Source organism: Epinephelus lanceolatus, chromosome 20 (assembly GCF_041903045.1).
Source record: "Epinephelus lanceolatus isolate andai-2023 chromosome 20, ASM4190304v1, whole genome shotgun sequence".
NCBI lineage: Eukaryota > Metazoa > Chordata > Actinopteri > Perciformes > Serranidae > Epinephelus > Epinephelus lanceolatus.
The window spans coordinates 38,229,219-38,252,286 of NC_135753.1; the positions used below are offsets into that span (position 1 = coordinate 38,229,219).

The 23,068-nt window shown below is 43.5% G+C and overlaps 1 protein-coding gene across 2 annotated transcripts in view; it reads left to right on the forward strand.

Annotated features, from left to right (window-relative positions):
• snx7 (sorting nexin 7) overlaps positions 1 to 23,068 on the forward strand; it is a 69,332-nt gene that overhangs the window by 31,732 nt on the left and 14,532 nt on the right. Inside the window, exon 8 of one of the 2 annotated variants that reach the window (XM_033638124.2) lies at positions 5,025 to 5,180. In XM_033638124.2, coding sequence (XP_033494015.1) covers positions 5,025 to 5,180 — 156 coding nt within the window. The remainder of the gene's footprint in view (positions 1 to 5,024; positions 5,181 to 23,068) is intronic. The other variant, XM_033638125.2, reaches the window with a different exon arrangement.

Sequence of the window (23,068 nt, forward strand, 5' to 3'; positions counted from 1 at the left end):
ATTTTTGGACATTTTCAGCCGCTGTTGTTCTTCTTTGAGTTAGCTGCCAACTGCTACCACCTTCTTTTTAAATCTCCTTATACAGAGCTGTTACTTTTTCTAGTGCCAACTCTGTCCCCCCAAGCCACAATTATACTTTTTAGACAGGATGGCGTGGTGGCATATCAGCGTTAAATTCCCACCTTGAAGAGGCAGTGTGAAAGGAGCTATTGACATAATATCACCTTACTTGAATGTGTTAGCAAACAGTTGCATATTTCTACCTCCAGCAGACAAATAGCAACGTTAGCATTCATGTTGACTCGTATTTGTATCGGCTTAATGACTGTAAGTCCAATATTCACTCTTCTTTTGGCAGCATTGCCTAAAATGACAGTTTTTACTTTCCATGCAGTCGTTTGATCCAAACTTGTGTGGTCATGAATTATCTGGTACTTTTCATTCATAGTTTTACAGTATTTGTATCATAGTGTGGGCTTTGTGGTGTTCTGAGGCCCATTTAGGAACAGGCATAACAACCGATCTCAGGCTCTAAATGCTGTGGTGTGTGGCACTGGTCCACAAACACATTAAATATTTACCATTTGCTCTCACTTTGTCTGGATTTATTTGTCAAATTTAGCACGCCTATCAGAACAAAAGGCTGGCTCAGCAACATTGCTAAAGGCTTAATGTGAAGTCAGCTTAACAACATAAATAAATAAATAAGTAATAAATAAATGCTGAAATAATTAAAAAATTGAAATTAAATATTGGGCTGTGTCCTCAGCAGGAGAAAAGGCAGTTATTTGGGATCCTTAGTAATACTCCTGCCTTATCTTTACCTTGTGTGAACATCCTTTATGCAGGTTAGAGCAGCGCCTATGTTCAGCTGAGTGAACCACACTTTGCAGAGCCTTGCAGTCCTGTTCGGTGCTGTTTCTGCACCAGGCAGTGATGTTCCCCGTCAAGACACTCTCAGTGGTGCGGGAGTAGAAATTCCTCAGTATCTGAGGGGATACCTAGAATTTCTATCGGCGACTAAGGTCAAACATTCTCTGCCTTGCTTTTCTCACCACTGACTCAGTATTCCGCGCCCAGGTCAGGCCCTAGCCATCCAACCTCTCCACTGAGGACTCGTTGATGTTAAGGGGAGCGTAGTTTCTTGGCTGCTTCTTCCCAAAGTCCAAGATTATCTCCTTAGTTCTGCTGACAGTCAGGAGTACGATGCTGTCCTGACACCAGCTGGTCAGGTCCTCTGCTTCTTTCAGGTAGACCTGTTTATTGTTATCCGTGATCAGGCTAGGGCTGCCACGATTAGTCGACTAATCGATGACTAATCGACTATTAAAATAATCGGTGACTATTTTAGTAGTCGATTAATCGGTTTGAGGCATTTTTCATAGAAAAGTACTATAAAAGTATCCAAAATACTCTTACTGCAGCTTCTTACGTTCAGATATTGGCAGCTTTACACACTCTCCCATGACAGTGAACTAAAACCCTTTGGCGTGAGTATGAAACAAGACATTAGATGACGTAATTTTGGGGTTTGGGAGAGACAGACCGACATTTTTCAACATTTTAACACATTTTTCAATAAAATCATTAGTCGACTAATCGAAGAAATAATCGACAGATTAGTCGACAATGAAAATAATCGTTAGTGGCAGCCCTAGATCAGGCCCACCACAGCCAAACTTGATGGTTGTGTTTAAAGTAGCTACAAGGTTGTGTGTGTACAGGGAGTACAGCAGGTAGCTCAAAACACAGCCTTGGGGTGCTCCAGTGTTAAGGATGAAAGATGGAAGAGGTGTTTCCACCCACTCTCATTACCTGAGGTCTGCCTGTCAGGAAATCAAGGATCCACATGCACAGTGTGGTGTTTAATCCCAGATCCTTGAGCTTTGTGATGATTCCAGAAGGACCTGTGGTGTGTCACGGTAGATGACAATTGATGCCACATCTGGGATGCCTCATGACGTCCCAGCAAAGAGACTAGTGCAGTAGAATTTTTTATGACATATTCAACAATGTGCGTGCTGATGTTGGCCAACAGGACCACAGAGAGCGCTATTAACACGGCAAAATGAAAGAGGAATGATGATGGAGCTGCTAGGTGGAACTCATGGAAGATCATCGTTGTGTTTCTTCTTTTACTTTAAAGGTTTCTTAACACATTCCGCTTCAGGCGCCATTATTTGTTCACATTCTTGTCCCTGAAGTCAGCCGGTAGCACCTCCTTCCCAACAAAGGTCGTGATTAAAGCAAGCTATGATTAGTCGGGGACCGGCGGGCAGTCTGTCATGGCTCCTTGCCAAGTCCTGGCCAGAATTTCTGATTCTATAATCACCTAGTCCGACACAGTGGCGGTTGTTACACAAAAAAATTGTGTAGTCTGAACGTGACATTAACCACTCAGCCACAAGAATACCCAGCTCTAGCCAGGGTCGTCATTGTTAGCACTGGAGTGGCCCAGGAATTAGTCCCAGAAACCCCAAAATGAGTTAGCAGTTTAGGGTTTCTCTCGCCTCGAAGTCAGTGTTTTGTTTGTTGTTTTTTGTTATGGATTTTTTGTTAGATGCCTGAAATATGCTCTGTGGTTTTTTTCTATGTCATGAAATACATCAGTAAAAACCCAATTCTTGAATATTTAAGGTTTTATGTGTCGGTTGTCATCATGTGAAGATTGTCTTGAGCTTATTTTCTGCAAGAATCTAAAATCCAATGTACAAATCCTGCAAGGTTTTTGAAGAGGGAGCCAGAGCAGGGCTAACTTCCGAATCGGCCTACAAACAAACTTCATCCTTGCAGCACTCTGTATCAGTAGACTAACAACACATTACACTGTATTTTTCACATATAAACATCATAGCAACATGTCCACAGATAGAAGTCAGACAGTACTGTGTTTATGTGTGAATGAACAGAATATTACTACAGCTTTCACTATTCTTGATGCATGGAGCAGTGATATTGTATTTTGAGGCTGGGGTGTGTGAGAGTCCTCCGACTTTCCGAGTAGGAAATTTGCCTTTAGGGGGAGTTTCATTTGAAATTTTCAACTGGGAGCTCAGTAATTCCGACTTCCCAGTGCAAATGAAACACACCATCTGTCTGAAAGTTGGCTGTGTTGTACTAGTAGCGGCTAAAAAAGCTTTGAGCCTCTCCTCTTCATCATCTACCTACTCCCCCTTGGTTCCATCATCCGTCGTCATGGTCTCCATTTCCACTGCTACGCTGACGACATCCAAATCTACATCTCCACAAAATCCATCACCCCGGCCACCCGCACTACCCTCACCAACTGTCTGACTGAACTCCAATCATGGCTGCAAGCCAGCTTCCTCAAACTCAACTATGACAAATCTGAAATAATACTCATCGGCCCAAAATCCTTCTCTACAGCAACACAAAACTTCACCCTCAGCATTGACAACACCACCCTCTCTCCCTCCCCATTCAGCCGCAACCTTGGTATCATCTTCGACAATAACCTCTCATTTGAACATCACATTAGCCGCCTCGCCCAAACTGCCTTCTTTCATCTTTGAAACATTGCCCGTCTCCGTCCATTGCTCTCCTTCTCTGCCGCTGAAACTCTCATCCATGCTTTCATCACCTCAAGACTGGACTACTGCAACAGCATCCTCTATGGCTCATCATCCAAAGTCCTCAACAAACTTCAGTACATCCAAAACTCTGCCGCCCGCCTCCTCACCCACACCAGCTCCCGTGAACATATAACCCCTGTCCTGCAAAACCTTCACTGGCTCCCTGTCCTGTACAGAATCAGTTTCAAGATCCTCCTCCTCACCCACAAAGCCCTCCACAGCCAGGCCCCCTCCTACCTCACGGACATGCTCCACCACCACACTCCCTCCCGCAACCTTTGATCATCCGACAGAAACCTCCTCTCACCTCCACACAGGACCAAGCACCGAACCTGGGGCGACAGAACCTTCTCCATAGCCATCCCCTCCCTCTGGAACACCCTCCCTATACACATCCGTGACTGTCCAGATCCATCCACCTTCAAATCACTTCTCAAAACCCACCTTTTCAAATCCGCTTTTAACCTTTAACATTAGCTTTTCGTTCTCGGTTCCTCATGTGCCCTCCTTCTCTTTGTTTTCCACTATGCTTTTGCACCTTGTTGTTTTATATTGTCCTTGTCTTCTGTTTATGTCTTTGCACTTACATGTATGTACTTCTTTTCTTTGGTTTTAAATGTAAAGCATCTTTGAGAGCTGTAAAAGCGCTGTATAAATAAAATGTATCATTATTATTATTATTATTATTATTATTAGTCTGCAGCAGAGATGAGCAGCAGGCCACAGAGGTCTGGAAAGCTCACTTCTTTCTGACTCAACACCTCCAGGTTTTTATTTCTTTCCAACTTAAAGTCTTCAAATCCAATTGACATTGACTCAAGTGACATTGCCTGAGGACATGTATCAGACTTCATTAGAGCTGCAACAATTAATCAATTGAAGGAAAAATAATGGCCAGCTATTTTAAGAATTGATTAATTGTTAAAGTAAAATTTCATGCAAAAATGTCAGAAAATGCTGTTTTAGCTCTTAAATATAAAGATGTCCTGCTTTGCTCTGTTATTAGTCATTTTAAACTGAATATCTTTGTTTATAAATGACAAAACAAGATCTTTAAAGACTTCTTCTCAGACTTTGACAAACTGTGATGGACATTTTTCACTATTATCTGACGTTTTATAGACCAAACAATTAACTGATTGATCTAGAAGATAATCAGCAGATTAATCAGTGATGAAAATAATTGTTAGTTGCAGCTCAAGACTTCACACAGCTCTCTGTGGAGACACTGTAGGCTGTCATGACTTTCTGACCAAAACTAGACTTATATTTGACTTTCAGTAACGATCTTCCATCCCTGATAAAAACACTATCACTGTTAATGCTGGTAAACTGACAGCCACATTTATTTTACTGAACAGATGATGTATTTGTCAGACAGTGATCTTTGCTCTCTGGAAGTGTTCAGTCTTTGTTTGTGTGTTTGACCAGCAGCTGCAGGATGAGGTGGACGCTCTGGCGGATCGTGTGGAGCAGGCCAACAACGCCTTGAAGGGAGACTGGTCCCGATGGCAGAGCAGCATGAGAACTGACCTCAAATCAGCCTTTCTATCCACTGCTGAGAAGAACATGTTGTACTACGAGAAGGTGAGCTCAAGATTCAGACCACAGAAAATGCTTTATAGATGGAATCACCACAGAACATTAAAATTCTGCTCTAAAACTTAGAATAAATAGTTGAGAGTACACAAGGGTTCATAAAGCCAGCAGTCTATTGATTTAGCATACAATAGCTATTAAGATGGACTTCATTTGGAGACAGTTTGTGTGAATGGTAGCAGGACAGAGATTGACATCAGTATCAGTGTGAGAAGACTGCGAGCTACAGGTAGGGCTGATTGAATAATTTCAGTCGACAGTACGTTTAGGTGACATTAGGTTAAATGGATTTATTGAGTTATGTCGTAATTACGTCATGTATTAATGATACTCGTTAACTGGAGTGGTTGGAAAAAGATATACGTTTCTTCCCTGTTCCAAAACCAAAATAAAACCCTGAAAAGTGTAGGGTTAGCTAGCTAGCTACAGAAGATACAGCCTACTGAATGTACACACATGCTGCTTTTGCTTTTTAATGATTATAACAGTGAAACAAAGACCGACCCTGCTGTACAGGAACCAGTGAAGGGAAGCAGGGAAACTTTGCTCATATTCAACCAGCTGTGTGTCATCACAGTGTGTGCAGATGAATGCTGTTTGGCTTCCCTCAGAGGTCTCCACCCGTCCAGTGGTGGAGGTCCGGGTGCTGGCAGCAGCATGGGGGGAAGCCAAACACTGTTCATCTGTGTCTAAGTATGCAATTGTGACCAGTGGAGTACCTCAAGGTTCAATTCAAGGCCCTCTCCTATTCAACCTTATGCTCCTACTCAGCCGAATTACGCATAAGAACAATATCGCTTACCACAGCTATGCAGATGATACTCAACTACACATAGCTCTGTCAACAAGTGACTGTGCTCTTATTGACTCACTTCATCTGTGCGTTGAGCAAATGAACGAGTGGATGTGCCAGAATATATTCCGACTAAACAAAGACAAAACTGAGATGACTGTCATTGGGGCTAAAGAATAAAGGCTTTAAGTTGGTGTACATCTCGACTCCCTTTCTTTAGCACCTAAAAATCAAGTCACACTATGAGTTTTGAAATTAAATAACCCCTCCTTAAATTATCGGTCTCGGTCACTGAACAGTTTTTTAATATTTCCAGGTTGTAGGTTATTTCTTGCTTTAAAATTATTTGTGCAGTTGGAAATCCACAAGATCAGAAATGTTTAGTAACTTTGACTGTAAGAATAATGAGTTGGTGTGATCTGGATATCCCAGCGTTATGAATTATCCCTATTGCTCTTTTTTGGAGAATAGACAGTGAATTTAGTGAACTTTTGTAATTGTTGCCCCAAACCTCTGCACTGTTATTTAAATATGGTAAGACTGGTGAACAGTAGAGGATGTGTAGTGATTTGTGGTCCAGAACCTGCTTCGCTTTGTTTAAAACTGAATTGCATCTTAACAGTTTATTTGTACATGTTGATGTGATTTCCAGCTGATTTTCTCATTTATAATCACCAAAAGAAATCTGACTTCATGCACTCTCTCAATGTTTAACCATCCACCTGAGTCTGTATTTGTGTGTTCCTCCCACAGCTACCAAATAACATTTGTTTCGTTCAAGTGCAATGTTTCTATCAAAGCACATTTTTAACGTTTTTCTACAGATATCCTCCAGTAGTTGAGGGAAATTCTGTCAAGAACAGAAAATAGGTTAGCACGTAAAATTACATAATATCAAGAATATAGCTAGCGCAAAAATACCCTGAAATATTGTGATATCATTTTAGGGCCACATCGCCCATCCCTAAATATAAAATGTGATAAAGCTCAGTAAAATTTTCTCAGTTATTCAGCATATATGTAACCACGCATACTTTTTCTAACCTGTATGTGCTCAGTGAAGGAAAAACAACAACTGTGGGCTTTGATAGTGTGTTATGTTGGTGTGTTCTGAAGGAAAAGCAGCAGTGCTCTGTGCACATCCTGTGGTAACAACACTGAACGTTTGGGCTAGTTAGAAATAGTAGTTTTACATTTTGGTTGACCACTGAGATCCCTCGGCCTCCTGACAGAATATGTGCTTCAGCTGCTGGCAGAAATATGAGGACAGACACTTGCTCCATTGGCTGCGAGTAAGGAAATGTTTCCACTAACTCACCAAATTAGTCATTTGTTTGTTAAATGGCTCAATTAACTAAACCCATTTTTGTGTGCAAGGGCTGCCGGCTAAAGGTGAATGCAGAGTACTGGCATGGCTGTTGAACTGGTAAAGAAGCCTCTGCAGTTCAACTCCGCCTGGATGTAATTTACTGTATTTCTCTGTTATTAGTCTTTTGGTCTGAACGCTGACATGTAGCACTGTGAGTACTCAGCACAAAATGATGGAACAGAAACCTAGCTGGTTTCATGTGTTTTCGGATGGATTTAACCCGAGAGAAGAGAATGGAGATATTGATAGACGCGAGTAGGAGAGTGAAACACAGAAAAGCGTTAGAAGAGACAATCCCATATCCAGATGAATGAGCAGGAAGCCCAGCAGAGCCGGCGAGGAATTAGACGTTATAAAAGAACAATAGAGGTGGTTGGAAGGAGAGAGCATCACAGCAGGAGGAGGATGAGATGATGAAGCTGTTACGGTAACAATCATTTACTCTCTTATAGGTTTTGTTAGTCATGCTGTAGTCTAAGCATGCAGTGAAGACTGAAAGATGCTACGGCTTGCCTTGGATGTATTTTGGTCCTGGAGGCTGGGGCTCTGCCAGCAGAGGGTAGTGGTGCTTTGCATTTATTCCTCCTCAAACTTGAGTCTCAAAAGAGTTGTCAGCTCTGACACTGATTTTCCTGTGGAAGCTGTTTGAGGCCTTTAAAAGTTTGCTGATTATCAAAAACACTAATTAGAAGTGTTAATGTGTCACAGTTTGCCAGAGCCCAAAGTGTTTAAATGTGTTCTTTTGTCCGACCAACAGTCCAAAACCCAAAAACGTTCAGGACAAGAAAACAAACACTAATTATGAGATGTGAATTTAGTCATTGTTGCTTAAAGAAATTCTGGAATATTTAATCGATTTAAACGACTACAGACACCAAAATTTAAGATGAACGCTTGGAACTTGAACAACCGACTTAACAAGCTGAATTTGTGAAACTGAATTTGCAAAAGTCAGGTCTGTTTTTCTTGGTCTGTTTTTCTTTGGTTAAGCTCTGTCATTCTGAGAGAGGAAACATAGTGTTCCAGCCAGTGACATTTAAAGGCCCTGACACCCCAAGCCGATGGTCGGCCGTCGACCAAAGTCGGGCCGTTGGTGAGCGTCTGTCGCCCTAGTTTTTGCGGTGTGTCCCGCGCCGTCAGCACTTCAGCGTCGGCGGCTTTTTGGAGCTTGTCGGTGAGAGAGATCACTCTGATTGGCTGTTCAGGTTTTATTTCCTCGCCCCTGTAGCGAGTGAATCTGCCTGTAGTGAAACCGGGGCTAACCGGTGCTTCCTCCTCAGGCTCCACTTCACTCAGCTGCCCCACAGACCCACTGCTTCTTCACACTTTAACCTGAATAACAAACCGGAGCTAGCTGGGAGCAGCTAGTGGAGCGTTAGCCGCAGCATGACAGGAGGGAAGCACAGCCAGTTAGCCTCCGCTAGTCTCTGAGCTAGCCCCGGCTCTCCGTTTGGATCCAACCGGAGCACCGAGCCCTGGTTTGTTATTCAGGTTAAAGTGGGAAGAAGCAGCGGGTTTATCGGGCAGCTGAGTGAAGTGGAGCCTGCGGAGGAAACACCGGGACCGTCTGGATGTAATAGTCCGTGGAGGTGCTGCGGTGCTCGGCTGCACAGATAGGAAACCCCTCGGCTGACAGGATGTACCACTCTCTCACTCCGCTCTCTCTCACGCAGGCGCAGAACGTACGTGCTACTTGGCCGTCGGATGTAGTCCGTGTAGTGTGTTCAAAATGCAACTGACACAGGGCGACATGAGGCGACGTAGACGACGCAACAGTTGGCTTTCGTCGCCGCTAGTTCTTTGATGTCAGTTAGGTGTAGACCAGTAGTTCCCAACTGGTCCACCCACGTGGCCCAATTTTGGACCACGTCCCACAAGTTGGGAACCAGTGTTTTCGACAACTGTGAGCCTTCATAAAGAAACATTTTTCCCAGTTTGCTGTGGAGGAGGTTAACTGGCCTGCACGGTGATCTGACCTAAACCCCAGCTAACAGCGGATACCTCAGGGCTAAAAAGTTAAGCCAACACAAAGCTGTCAAAGACTGCAGTTACTCAAATGGCCACTTGAGACTGGCTTCAGAAACCAGTCAACCCCCACAGACCCCCATGTTCAAATACACAACTTTACAGCAGAAACATGTTTTCACCCTGGTACCAAAATTGGTTTTGGTCTCTAAAGCTAATGTCAACATTCTTGACAACTGTACAGGGCTGAATTTTTATGTAACTGACATTTTATTGAGGCTTAAAATTACACATAACTCAGGGTGTGGCTGCTTTCAGTGACAAGTAGGTCCCGAATGTTGCGTGCCGAAACTTGGTTAGATAAGAAGGTAGAGTGTAGCCCTAGCTGTCACTGTCTCAGTCTATTCTCAGTTCATGAAAGTTAATTGTAACATTTTGGTTGCCCTAAAGTCATTTAGTTGTATTAAAAGACCCTCGAAGGAGTCGAAATTTTTTTCTGGTAAGTACATTTAGTTTTAATCGTGAAAAATAAGAAATATTAGCGTTATCATAACTAACCATAGATGTAAATGCACCATGCTAATCTAGCTAGCAGCTAGCGTTAGGGCTGTCTCCACCCTCTTGTCCAGATGTGGTCACTTCTGGCTTCAAAGATCCAAGATGGCGACGGCCAAAATGCCAAACTCAAGGCTTTAAAATGGGAGTCCACAAACCAATGGCTGACTGACATCATTATTTTTATACAGTGTATGGGAGGAACTCTATGGCTGGAGTGTTTAAATCTCCATGTAGTTTTGTCCATGTCATGTAAAACAGGGATGTTTTGTATCTACTTCAAAACTACGAGAGGCCAAAATAATATTTGTTGGTGTTCTTAAAAAGCAGTATTTTCATTCAGTCAGCCTCTTGTTTCACAGTTTGTAATGCTGGTAACACATCAGAAGAGACTGGTGTTTGGGTAGACTTAATAATAACTCTGTGTGTGTGTGTGTGTGTGTGTGTGTGTCCTTGTCATATTCGGGTGTTCTCTCCGGTGTCTCTGTCTGCAGGGGCGGGCCGTCTCTCCTGGCCTCTCCCTGCAGCTATTCTGACAAAAACACTCATCACCAAGCACAGTGGCCCCCGGCAAGCAAATGTAACACAACAAATGAGTACTGGTCTGTGTGCACATGTTTGACTGTGTGTGCGGGAAAACGTGTGTGCAGAGGCAGCCAAAGGGCACTCGGGGTCTGCATGTGGAATCATTTTAACACAGCCAGTGAAACTGTTTGTTAGAAACTGAGCTTTAAAACATTGATTTTTGTGTGATCTGTGGATCGGGCCACGGACGTGCACAACAATGCAGACACATGAGGCTGCTCTCTGCATATTTATGAGTTATACCACGCATAAATTTAGCTCTTACCTCTGAATATTTCAAAAATGAAATATTAATGATTCTCTAAGGTTCTTCGTTTGAGCATTCGGAAGTTAAGAACAGATCTGTGTGTATTAATGCTGCATGAATGGTTCCCCATTTTGATGAATAACATCATAATAATAATGGAAAATAAACTGAACAACTATTTTAAAGCATTCAACCACAACAGTGCTCGGAGCTGCAGTCTGTGTGGAAGTTGAGCAGAAGAAGCTTTAGATTTCTCCACATGTTAAAGCAGTGTGCACCGAGCTGTAGCACAATAAACACTCAATTTATCGTGACTTTTTGATTTCTGTTCAATGTGTTGAGCACCCTACCATAAATTAGGCTTCACACATGTGATTTTCATACCGTGGCGTTTCAAAATGTCTTCTGCAAATAAACAAAAAAGCCAAATGATACTTTATAGAGTTGCTTTGGAGAAGGTGTTAGCAAACACTACATCCATTGATGGTGGTATTAGTCATTCTGACATTGACTTTTGGTCACCCGACGTCACAACCTAAATTCATCCAAATGTCAGTGTCCAGTGATGTTGGTGTCCAGCTGGGATTCTAAGTCGTGTTTGTGTCAACATTCACTCTGGTTTAGCTCTGCTTTTGGTCTCTGAGGGAATTATCTGTCTCTTTAGCTGCTAAATGCTCCAGTATGTTGACCAGCTGGTCTCTAACTGTGTCTGTGTGCTGTTTGCTGCTGAGCAGGTAGTGCTCAGTGGGTTTATCAGAGCTGCCCGCGGCTGCAGGGACCAAGGTTGATGAGAGCACTGAGACTGAACCAAAGCAGCAAATGTGCCTTATAGCCAAAACGAAATAAGAAATTGTTTCAGTTTATGGTTGCATTGTGTGCACAGTTGCATGCTTAATGAAATATGCTGTGTGGTTGAACTCACAGTGGCCAGCTGTATTGGCAGAGCGCCTTGGTGCTGGTCCTGTTTGCCATTTGTTCCTCTGTGTGTATGTCCATGTGTCTGTGTGTTTGTGTGAGTAGTAAATTCGATACTCAATGATTCCTGATAAGCTGACAGCTTCTTGGAAACCAGAGTCTCGTCTCTCTAAGTCTGTCACTCCCCTTGTTTCTGCCAACCAGCGCAGACTGTTAATCAATCCAGCCTTTAAAGACAGAGAAAAAACAACAAAGTAAAAACACAAAGTACAGAGTGTATATCGATGGCAGATAAAATCCATCACCCATTTTTGTACAGCCGCAGAGCTGCGCTGGGATTCTGATGAAACCGCTCTGAGAGACAAGTTTGTTTTGATGCAAACAAAACAACTTGGGGCTAGGTGGACGCAGAGACTGTTCTATGACTCAGATTATTAGATGCTTGTACTGCCAAGTCAGTAAATCAATTTGACACAGCTCAGCCACTCACTTGTAGAGAACACAGTGCTAACAAGACATTTATTAAGCAGCAGTGGCCTCTCCAGGAGAACTGCTTTGCCACTGGGAACAGACAGAAACTCCATTACAATAATTCATGTGAAGGTGATAACCTTTCAGCAGTTAGTGGTAATAGGCAAGCAACTTTCCCTGCTTTGGCGATGCCTTTATAAAGGCTATATGAAGTCTATGTAAAGCCTGAGTGAAATTAAATATTAGACATACAGAGCACTCCAGCTTGTTTTACAGTTTTTTTTTTAAACAAACACCCACCAGGGGTAAAAGTGCACGGCTGAAGTTAGTTTGCAGGCTAGATAGCTAATGAGCTCCTCAGGCGTAGCTCATGTCAACGTCAGCCTGTTTAGATGGTTAGGTCCTAACCCCCCTCCCACACGCATGGACTCAAACTCTTAAGGCACAGCAGAATGCCATTCATTGTAAATGGAATCTCCAGACAACATTTTGTCCCCACCCTCTGTAACTCGGGTCCATGTCATTGGTCCGACATCCCATTAGTCTGACGGTCCGCGGTGCTGAACGGCTCCCGGCGGGTGTATTTCTACCTTGATGGTGCACCGCAACCGGCTCTGGGTCAGCTGGGAAAGGCTTGAGGTGGAGCAGGCTCACAGCTTATGTGTCTGTCACTTTCTTTTTCATTTTAACCCACGCCATGATCTTTTCCTGACCCTAACCAAGTGGTTTTTGTGCCTAAACCTAACCAGACCTTAACCACAGGGCATCATGATGATTTCAGAACAACGGGACTTCCCAACAATGGGCTGTCGGACCAGTGGGCAGTTCCCCTGTAACTCAAAGGCCCAGACACACCACACCAACATCAAAATACCAGCGGCGACAAATAGGCATGTGCCGGTTACCGGCGTCACGGTTTACCAAGGTAAAAGAATGTCACAGTGTCACTAACCGCCCATTTTCCGTTCCGAAGGTAAAGGCCGACAGTGTAACCTACACTACGTTTCATAAATGGGAACTTCAGGATCTCAAAACTCAGAAATAACTCAGTGCCAGTCGTACATTTTAACTGGCACACACTCTGAAATCATGCATGTGCACCCGCTGCAGTCAGCACAATTATTGGGGGGGCAGCCTCAGTCAGTCAGTAATCAGTGTAAATCCACTCACGTGCAAACTGCAAACATGGCTGGAGGAGGCGAAGCTGAACTTTTCCCACCGGCGAAAAGGATGAAGTCAGTGGGGTGGGACCATTTAGGCTATCAGAAGAACCCCCACAGCCAAGGCAAAGACCCGCTCCTTCCGTGCTGGGCTCCAGTTCCCAGTCGGCCGTGTTCACAGGCTGCTGCGCAAAGGAAACTATGCGGAGCGTGTCAGTGCCGGTGCCCCCGTCTACCTGCCGGCTGTGCTGGAGTATCTGACCGCTGAGATCCTGGAGTTGGCTGGAAACGCTGCCCGCGACCACAAGAAGACCCGTATCATCCCCCGTCACCAGCAGCTGGCTGTCGGCAACGACGAGGAGCTCAACAAGCTGCTGGGCGGAGTCACCATCGTGAAGTTAAGAAACGGCTCTATTACTTTTAACGGGTCTATATTACACATTTAAACAACTGGTGTGATGATGCGTTGCACTGACAGGAGATGCCTGGTACGTGCTGTCGCTCATGAACGGTCAAATGAAAGTGTAGAGCACGAAAATAGGACGATGCCTGTTTTTTTATTATTATTATTATTATTATTATTATTATTACCGCGGTAATACCGATTACCGTGGTATTTTTGCCCACAGTTATACTGTCAAAATCTCATACCGGCACATGCCTAGTGACAAAGCAGACTGTTGTGTCACCTCATGTCACCTGCTTTTCAGCTAAAAAGTTGCACATGAACGCACCACAAAGTTCTGCGCTTGCTTGAGAGTAAATAGCTCTCTGTCGTTCTCTTCATACGTCCATGCTCCACACCAGCAGGCGCCGGTAGTCTGTAATCGCAATCAAAAGAAGAAACCTGAAGGCCGTCATGATGCTAGTTGAGTTGAAAGAACAGAGCACAAACCAATGACACAAACCATCAGGAAACGTTTCTGCTAAAGAGCTCACTGGATAAAGAAAAATACTCTGACCTTACGTAACAAGGTTGTACATACGTCTGCCCTTACGTACACACCTATGTCCGTCCATCACATCCTTGTGAACACGGTTTCTCAAAAACACCTCAAGGGAATTTCTTCAAATTTGGCACAAACGTTCACTTGGAATCAGTCAAAGGTCACTGTGACCTTGTCTGTCTCATTTTTGTTAACATCGTATCACAATAACACCTTAAGAGAATTTCTATGAATTTGACACATTCATTTGGACTGAAGAATAAACTGATTCAGTTTTTATAGTCAAAGGTCAAAGGTCAAGGTCAGTGTGCCCTCACAAAATACAAAGTTTTTGGTCATAACTCAAGAATTTGTTTGAGACTTGAGACGTTTGAGACTGTCAGAGACACTGGACTGGTGGGCGGAGTCATACAACCACAGGCGGTAATTCTAGTTTAGATTTCAACCAAGAAACTGCTGCTCACGATGCAAGACTTAACGAGTCAACACGTGGAGTGTGTGGATTCCAAGGTCTGGATCCAAGCAAGAAAGCCATACCTCCTGAGGCCTTGTGGGTCTACTGGACATGCATTTGGTGTGAATGTAGGTAAATCAGAGCCGTGCTAAAACAGGAAATGCCTGCTCAGCCAAGCTTTTGTTGAAACACTTTCTACTGAAGTATAAAATCAGCGTATGGAGGATGTTTTCACACCTTGTTCAAAGCAGGGTTTTACCAGATTAAGGCACTGAATAGACTCTTCTTTGATGCGGAGTTCAGCTATTTTCAGTGAGAGAATCCATTACTGTGGTATAATGCCATTGTGAGCAACCTAAAATGGATGCTGTTTTTCCAAATCTTTGGTGAGTACATCTTGTCATGATTTCAAATTTCAAGCTCTACTTGGACAGGATTTATTTGTGTATGGTTGGTAGGATGTTTTTAATAAAGCATGTTCAGTGATTTCAATCCCATCCGGAGCACGTGAGTGTGTAGGATTTTCCGCCCCCTTCCCCCAGTATTAATTACAGCCCCAAATACCTGCTGTGTTTTGGCACACTTGTGGGTCCTCTGAGGATTTATTCCATCTGGATAATACCTGGTGTTTCCAAATGTATTCAGAAATTTTGCATATGAAAAGCTGCAAGTCCTTTTATTGAGGTAAATCAATTTCATACTTAGTTTGAGTTGTGTAGGGTGTAAAAGAAAAAAGTTTCAAAGACTTTTAATAACCTGATGGGTATACATTTCCACTATACATTTCTTAGGAACCTGGACTCTGTCTTGACTCGGTTTTGCCCTAAGTCTAGGTCATGACTAAATCTCTGTTTAGCTGATCTTGACTACAGCACTGTGAAAAACACAGAATCCTTAAAAGCCACATTAGAGGTTGTCAATGTGGATATAACATTGTCACGAAATATGTCGTTTTAAATCCTACATTTTGTGCACAGTATATTAAAAGTTGGTACATTTTCTGGAAATTCAATTGAGAAAATGTTTAAATAAAATATTAGCCAGTTGCTAATCCACTTAATTGGATACCTGACAAATCAAAAGTCCATTCATGGTGTTGATGCAGGGTCACAGGGGGCAGGAATCTGTCTGTTTGGGTCAGGGAGTTAAGGTCACCAGTCCATTACAGTGCTAAAGCTTTCCATTTCCGCATAGAAAGAAGGGTGCACATACCTTTTAATTGTGTCATCTGCCCATGCTCGAGGGTCTGTGTATATGACTGCACACACAGTACATCTCATCTGCACAGTATGAATATGTCTGACATGCAACTGTGCTGACCACTGAGGTACTGTGCTGCAAAAATCCTGTGAATTCAATATCGCCATAAACGGTCCTGCTTATTCATTTGCAATCTAGCTCCGATGATATATATCCTATGGGAGAATTCATCCATCCGTCTTCATCCACTTACCTGGGACAAGGTCGTGGGGGCAGCAGGTTGAGCAGAGTACTCCGGACATCCCTCTCCCCTGTACTGCTTTACAGCTTCTTCTGGGGGATCCTGAGGTGTTCCCAGACCAGATGAGATATAGTCAGGATGCTCTTACCTGGTCCTGTCTGGTACAGCAGCCGCATCACTGCAGATGCTGCACCACAATGGTAGTCCATCTCACGCTCCATTTTAACCCTAACTTGTGACCAAGACCTTGAGATACTTCAGTTGGGGCCGTAACCTGTAATCCACTATTTTCCGTCAAAGAACCATGGCTTCAGATTTGGAGATGCTGTCTTTATCCTGACCGCTTCACGCTCGGCTGCACATTGCATGTTGGAGGTCATGGTGTGATGACATATTGAGGGATTTGGATAATTTTCAAGGATGCCATTCTGACATCCCCAAACTGGACCCTGTCCTCCCCTCAGCTGAACCTTGAGATCCTGTCCATGAATATCACAAAGAGAGTCGGAGACAAAGGACAACCCTGGCTGAGGCCAACACCCACTGTGTTTGACTATGTGCTGAGTATGCGGACACATCTCTCACTTTGGATACACAGGGACCGGATGGCTCGTAGCGGCAACTCCGACCCCCTGTTATCCAGCAGTACCCACCGCAGACACACATATACAAGTGTTTATATTCAGTGCGACAATTTGTCAGGTTACCTTTAATGTGTGTTGCAAATAAGCGTCTATGAATCTGATTAGAAATCATAAAAAAAAAAAGATGCAGCTCGAAACTCAAGAACCTGCTGGGGCCAATCATCATGCTTCTGAGTAATTCAGTGAAAGCAGTCTGTACATGCATGGGAATGCTGTTTAATTGCACCAGTTTACCAAAATGACAACAAATATGGGCCAAAACATGGGGCTCAGGTTGTAGCCTACAGCTAACTCACTGTGGCAACGTTATGTTTCTTGTTTATGGCTCTCAAAGCATTATGGGAACTGTTAAATTTGGGGAAATTACAGGAATGGAGCAATTGTCTGAGGAGGGCCCTACAGTAATAGGCCACTCTCTTACAGCCCAATTAATACGTAGAGAGCTGAAGAAAATGAAGACTATGTCCTTCAGGTGCCATCCAAAAGTATGAGTCTAGTTACCAACGAGCATGGTTAATATTCTCTCACCCACGCCTCAATTAAGAATGTTCTTCCTGTCCAAATGGGGCTTTAGACTGCTTTATTAAAACAGCTGATAACACACCAAATTGATTTGTTCTCATTTAGCAGACGTCTTGAAAAGAACTGAACCCACTGAACTCTCACAGCAAACCAGTCTTGGTGAATTTTAACACATTCAACCATTTTATCCTCCTGACATTCCTCAGCACACAGTGAACAAACAATGACTCTCTGCTGAGAGTGATCCCAAAGGATGAGATCGCTCCCTGCTATGTGCTGATATTGTTATTCAGGTGCAGGTGTGGGCTAGCTTAGCCACGGGGCCTGTGAATGATTTATTGGAGTGGAGCACAGAACGGCGGCCTGTGAGGATCTAATAAGACACCTGCACCTGGGAGGGTTTAATACCACCTAGGTGGAGTGTAGAGGACAACTGGGAAATAGAGAGGGAGGATGAATGAGGGCAGCTGGACGGATCGAGGAAAATAGCAATGAGAGGGAAGAAGGAGACATTAGGAGCACAAAGAAGTCAGAGTGGGTGAGGAGTGTTAGGAGGGGTGGTGGAGACTTAAAGGGACAGCAGTGTTAATTTTGGCAGCTAGCCTACATTGAAAATCGTAAGTGCTAATACCGTAGGCAACTGGACTTGTTTGCGTTTCTTGAAGACGTTTGGCCTCTCATCCAAGAAGCTTCTTCAGTTCTAAATGACTGGTGCGAAGTTGCAGGCTATAAACCCTGTGTGGGTGGGAACCCTTGCAGAGTCGTAGGGGTCACGTGAGCTCTTAGTTTCAGAGTCGTTAAGTCACAATGTGAGTCATTGACCCACCTGGCCACCATGTGAGTCGTTAGGGTCAGGTGGGACCAGGGGTGAATGGGTGTGAAGTCGTCTGGGGAGGGATCCCAAGATTGTAGGTGGGGGATAAGTAGTGTCGTTAACGATGGTCGTTCCAGCTTGACGTAGATGGCTTCTTTTACTCGTCTTCAAGAAACGCAAGCAAGTCCAGTTGCCTGTGATATAGCACTTACGATTACCATGACCTGGATGACTGAGAATCTTCACCGACAAGTCTACATTGAAAACAATGAATTTGAGTGTCAATGTCAATCATACATTTATGAAACAACCTTTAATATAACCTCTCACATGAGAGAACAGATCTAAAAAAATAACTGCGTCAAAGCCCTTTTTACCATGTATATCATAATTCCCTCTCTTTTATCTATTTTATATCGCTGTGAAAACATAAACCAATTTTTTCTTCAAACAGCTGAATTTATTCAAGCTTATCCCCAAAAAGTACATTTTACAAGGTTTCACTGAACACATCACGAGAATGTTTAAAATTTCCTTCACCCAATACTCGTTTTTAATGAATAGAGCTCAAACGCATCATAGGCCCAATCCCAATTCCTATCTTAACCCTCAATCTTAACTTTCAAGCTCAACCCTCCATCTCACTAGCCCTTAAAAACCAAGTGTTAGGGCTGTCTTGAGACTTAGAAATGGGACACCCCTTAAAGGCAGATCTGTCTTCAGACTGTGGGGGGCAGCAATACGCCAAAGCTCCGTCCAGTCTGTCAATTCAAAAGAAGAAGAAGAAGGTACATTACGTCATCAGTAGTCATAGAAGAAGAAGGTTACTGATGAACGATACGAATCATGCAGTCTGCAGCTGCGGCTACAGTAGATGACACCGTCCGGTCATCTTACAAAAATGTCGGTGCAAACATTTCACGTATATTGATAAAACTTAACAACATTACTACTGAGAAAAATGATATTTGTAACGTTAACTGAACGACAGCTAACGGTATGGCTTGTGTGCACCGCAACGGCTAACGTTAACGAAAAAATGTGTTTGTGTTTTACGCTACAAAGAGATCTAAAATCCATAAAATCACATTTAACTAAGATATTACAATGCTTATCATAATTTCTAACCTCATATTTGCAAGGAAAATACTCACAGTTATAACTCTTCTTTTTACCGCTTTCCGCCGCCATCTTGCTTTGAATGAATTGTACGGACTTGGCTGATTTCCGCTGGACTCAGCCAATGATTTGCAAGGGATTCTGGGTAACACTCACCGCCAAGTGTGGTGCTGGAAAATCTCAAAAGTAAGGGATATACAGCCCTTAATCTTCACCCTTAACTCAACACACTGAGAATCGGGACAGCACTAGCACTTCGCGGGAGCGCAGATTTTTGAGACTGAGGGTTAAGATGGGAATTGGGATTGGGCCATAATGTAGCTCAGTGCAACCTCCGTTAGCTGTTAGGTGCGGCCACCAGCCTATAAATATATATCTGATTTTGGGGTGAACTGTTCCTTTAAGAGGAGCAATAAGACATAAAGATACAAGGAGCCAGAGGACGACACAGAATAATGAGAAGTAGCGTTTGAACTTTGAACTCAAATAAGGGCATATGTGTTTCAAGCATGAATGCTGATTAGTGACCAGTGTCAAATCGTGCTCAAACATTAATGGTTTGGGACATTTTACTGGAAATTCTTTCCTATTTTGTGTCGTTTTACAGACTCATCTTTGTAAGATTAAAATGATGAAGACATTCCTGAATAATGGAAATGGTTATTTGCAGCACTTCTGTCAACATCGAACTTTCGTCATGACATCTTGAGGGATTTAGACTTTTTCAGTGCTCGAGCACCACCAAGTCATCACTTTAACTGTCAAGTCCTTCTGACAGTTATTCCCATATGACATGCATGCGCCATTAACACAGAGTGACAGAGGAGCAGGCAGGGGAGGACGGGTGTGAAGTGGGTGACAAAACAAACTTACCCTTACCTTACACGACCGGTTTCTTGTTGTAGCTTTGACTCTGTTCCACAGCACTTTAGACGTGAAACGAAGCAGTAACAGCCATGGAGTCACCATTTCATCCATTATAGCCAGCATGTACATTTTGATCAGATCACCCTGATGACGGCCTCCAGCCCATCGAACATCTGGTACCTTTTAATGTCATTGTTCCAGCACCTTTAGCATCAATAACATCAATCCACACTTCAAACTTAACAATGAAGAAGGGAGTTAAACGGCCACTCTTCGATACCTGTGTGCATGTGAAGGTTGAAGGGAAGTTAGAGACCACAGTGCACGGGAAGCGCCCTCACACAAACTCTGCTCTGTTCTTTAAACATTGGGGTGTGTTGTTAATGTGCTAACTGGCTACCTAGTGTCTTGAATCTATCCCTTTTTGAATGGCGAATACAGACTGTCTGCTGGTTTGCAGTGTTAATTTCACTGATGAAAACGATGACATTTTTTCATCAATGACCTTTTTTCTATGTCGAAAATGAGACAGTGATGAGTTAGAAATAGATCTTGATAATAGAAACTTAGAGGAAATCTTTTCTGACTGCGAATGGTTGAAGTGTTGAACGGATTAGTTCGTTACAGCGGTGGCTGTTAGCAGTTAGCTTCGCTTGAACAGCAGCGGAGCAAGCAGCCACCGGCCGGCGGACTTCACGTCTGTTGATCCCCAAAGGACTCCACTGAGTCCAGACTGTCTTGAGAAGGTTTATGGTTAGATTGCTGTTTGACAGGCAGGTAGGAGGCTCAGTAATCTGTCTGAACTCAGTTTTCTCTGACAGAGATGAAAGTTTAGTTTGAATCACGGAGAGTTATTTCCTCATGCCGGTGCAGAACATACATGCTTCTAGGCCGTTGTTTTTTGTCTTTGTGGTGTGCTCATGAGCAACTTTTTCACCAAGACACAGGCGATATTAGGCGGCTTGTCGCCACTAGTGATGATGTCGGTTTGGTGTGTCTGGGCCTTATGATCTCTGCTGATGCACCCTAAAGACAGGAATACTCTTCATTGGCAAGAACCCTGGACGAGGGACTGAATAAACTCCAGAAACAGACATCAGCTGACAGAGCACAAGACCAGAACCACTCACAGCATCCACCGAAATGGAGCAGTTGTCCTTACCATACTGCTATGCAGTTGGTAAAGATGGATGAGTGGATATAGACCGATGCAAATATTTTATAACCTTTATAGCCTTGTCTTTCTGGCCTATCTGCCTCTCAGAATCAGCAGCACACAGTCACTCAGTGCATTTGCCATGCAGAGTTTGTTTTCATCTCCACGTAGCGTGAGTGGGTGGCGGCGTCATGGGGTTGATGGCTGCTTTGTGCTCACGTGGAGATACAAGGATTCAGCAGTGACAAAAGGGCAACCCAGGATTTACAAGAGAAAAAGTGTTAAAGGAACATCGTGAACTGTTCAAACTCAGCATGAACATCCTGGGGGTGGATGCTATTTCAGATTAGCATTTAGTGCACCCTGACCTCAGAGTGCCCTCAGACCTCTGCACATCCACACACATACACTGCACTTCTCCTCACCAGTGTTGTACCTTGGTTCGATTAAGGTGGTGAGACAGTAGCTGCAGCTCCATACTCGGCACACAAACAAGATGGTGGTATCATCTTCTCATCTCACTCTTGGCAATAAGGCAAAAAAGGGGGCGTTTACAAAAATGTTGAACTAGTCCTTAAAGGTGTGGCGGCTTTAATGTGTCACTTTGGGGACATGTGAATGAACGTGCAGCATGTCTGGAGTGTTTTAGCCACATCAGTGCTCAGAGATATGACGGAGGTGAATCCCTATGCATCAGTCCTGATTCTTCCTCACTGCCAGAGTGTGGGCTTGTTTTGATGAATGTCACTTTGTCCGCTGCATTACATGATTTGAAACAATGTGTTGTTGATACTGATGCAGAAACATGTTCGTCACTGATAGACTACAGTAGGCGTTAATACCGTCAACCACGGAGAACAGAATCATTTAGTTGTTCACTACTGTACTCCTGCTCGCTGTCTTAGAACTTCTACCTGTAATGTCAGGAATAATAACCCACCGCTGGTACGGTAGATTGGGTCTAAACCATGCTGTGATCAGATTGCTGTGTGTGTGTGCAGCAGAATGAGGATGCGTTGAGTTCTATGAGCATGTCTACATGCAGTTTTCATCACAGGTGTTCGTCTTGCGCAATCTGCACATTAATACAGTCTTATAGTAGCAAGACAGGGCGGAAGTGAGAGTTCATCATACAACACATGTGATTAAACATTCCAGTAACCAGCAGTGCCAGTCATAAAGCTGATATTAATAACTGATTGACGTAATTTAATAAGTGCCTATACATCCACAGGTTCTGGCAGGGATGCACGATGATATCGGCACATCATCGGGATCGGCCAACATGCACAGTGAATGAATATTACATACAGTGAAATATTGTATTTCATGTCTCCATCTGCTGGTGGGCCATCACGATAAGAGGATGCATGTGTATTATGATGTGAATCCCACTACAGAAGAGACTTGATGATCACTTAAACTAGCCATGGAAAAAAGTAGATATATATCTATACGTCAGTAAGTGAGTTTCCATTAACCCTAGAAATGTGCAAAACCTAAATATCGCAATAAAAAACTGGTAATGGAAACACCTACACTTGAAGAAAAAGTTTTTACGCTCTCAGGTGGTTTCTCAGACGCGTCGATATAGAGGTATATCGCGAAAGTGTAATGGAAACACTTTTTTCGGAAATATACGTCACTGGACACGATATTGGTGAACTCCTCGTTCATGATCCTCTCCCAGAAATCCTTTATCCGTGGTCGCTGCCACACATAAGGACTTTGCCTTTGGAATACCACTCGCTCTCTTTGTCTTCGGTTCTAGACTACTGCAACAGCAGCAGTGGCAACCGAGATGATTGTTCCAGCTCGCAAGAGATTCGGAATGTCCATCTTACTTCCGCAA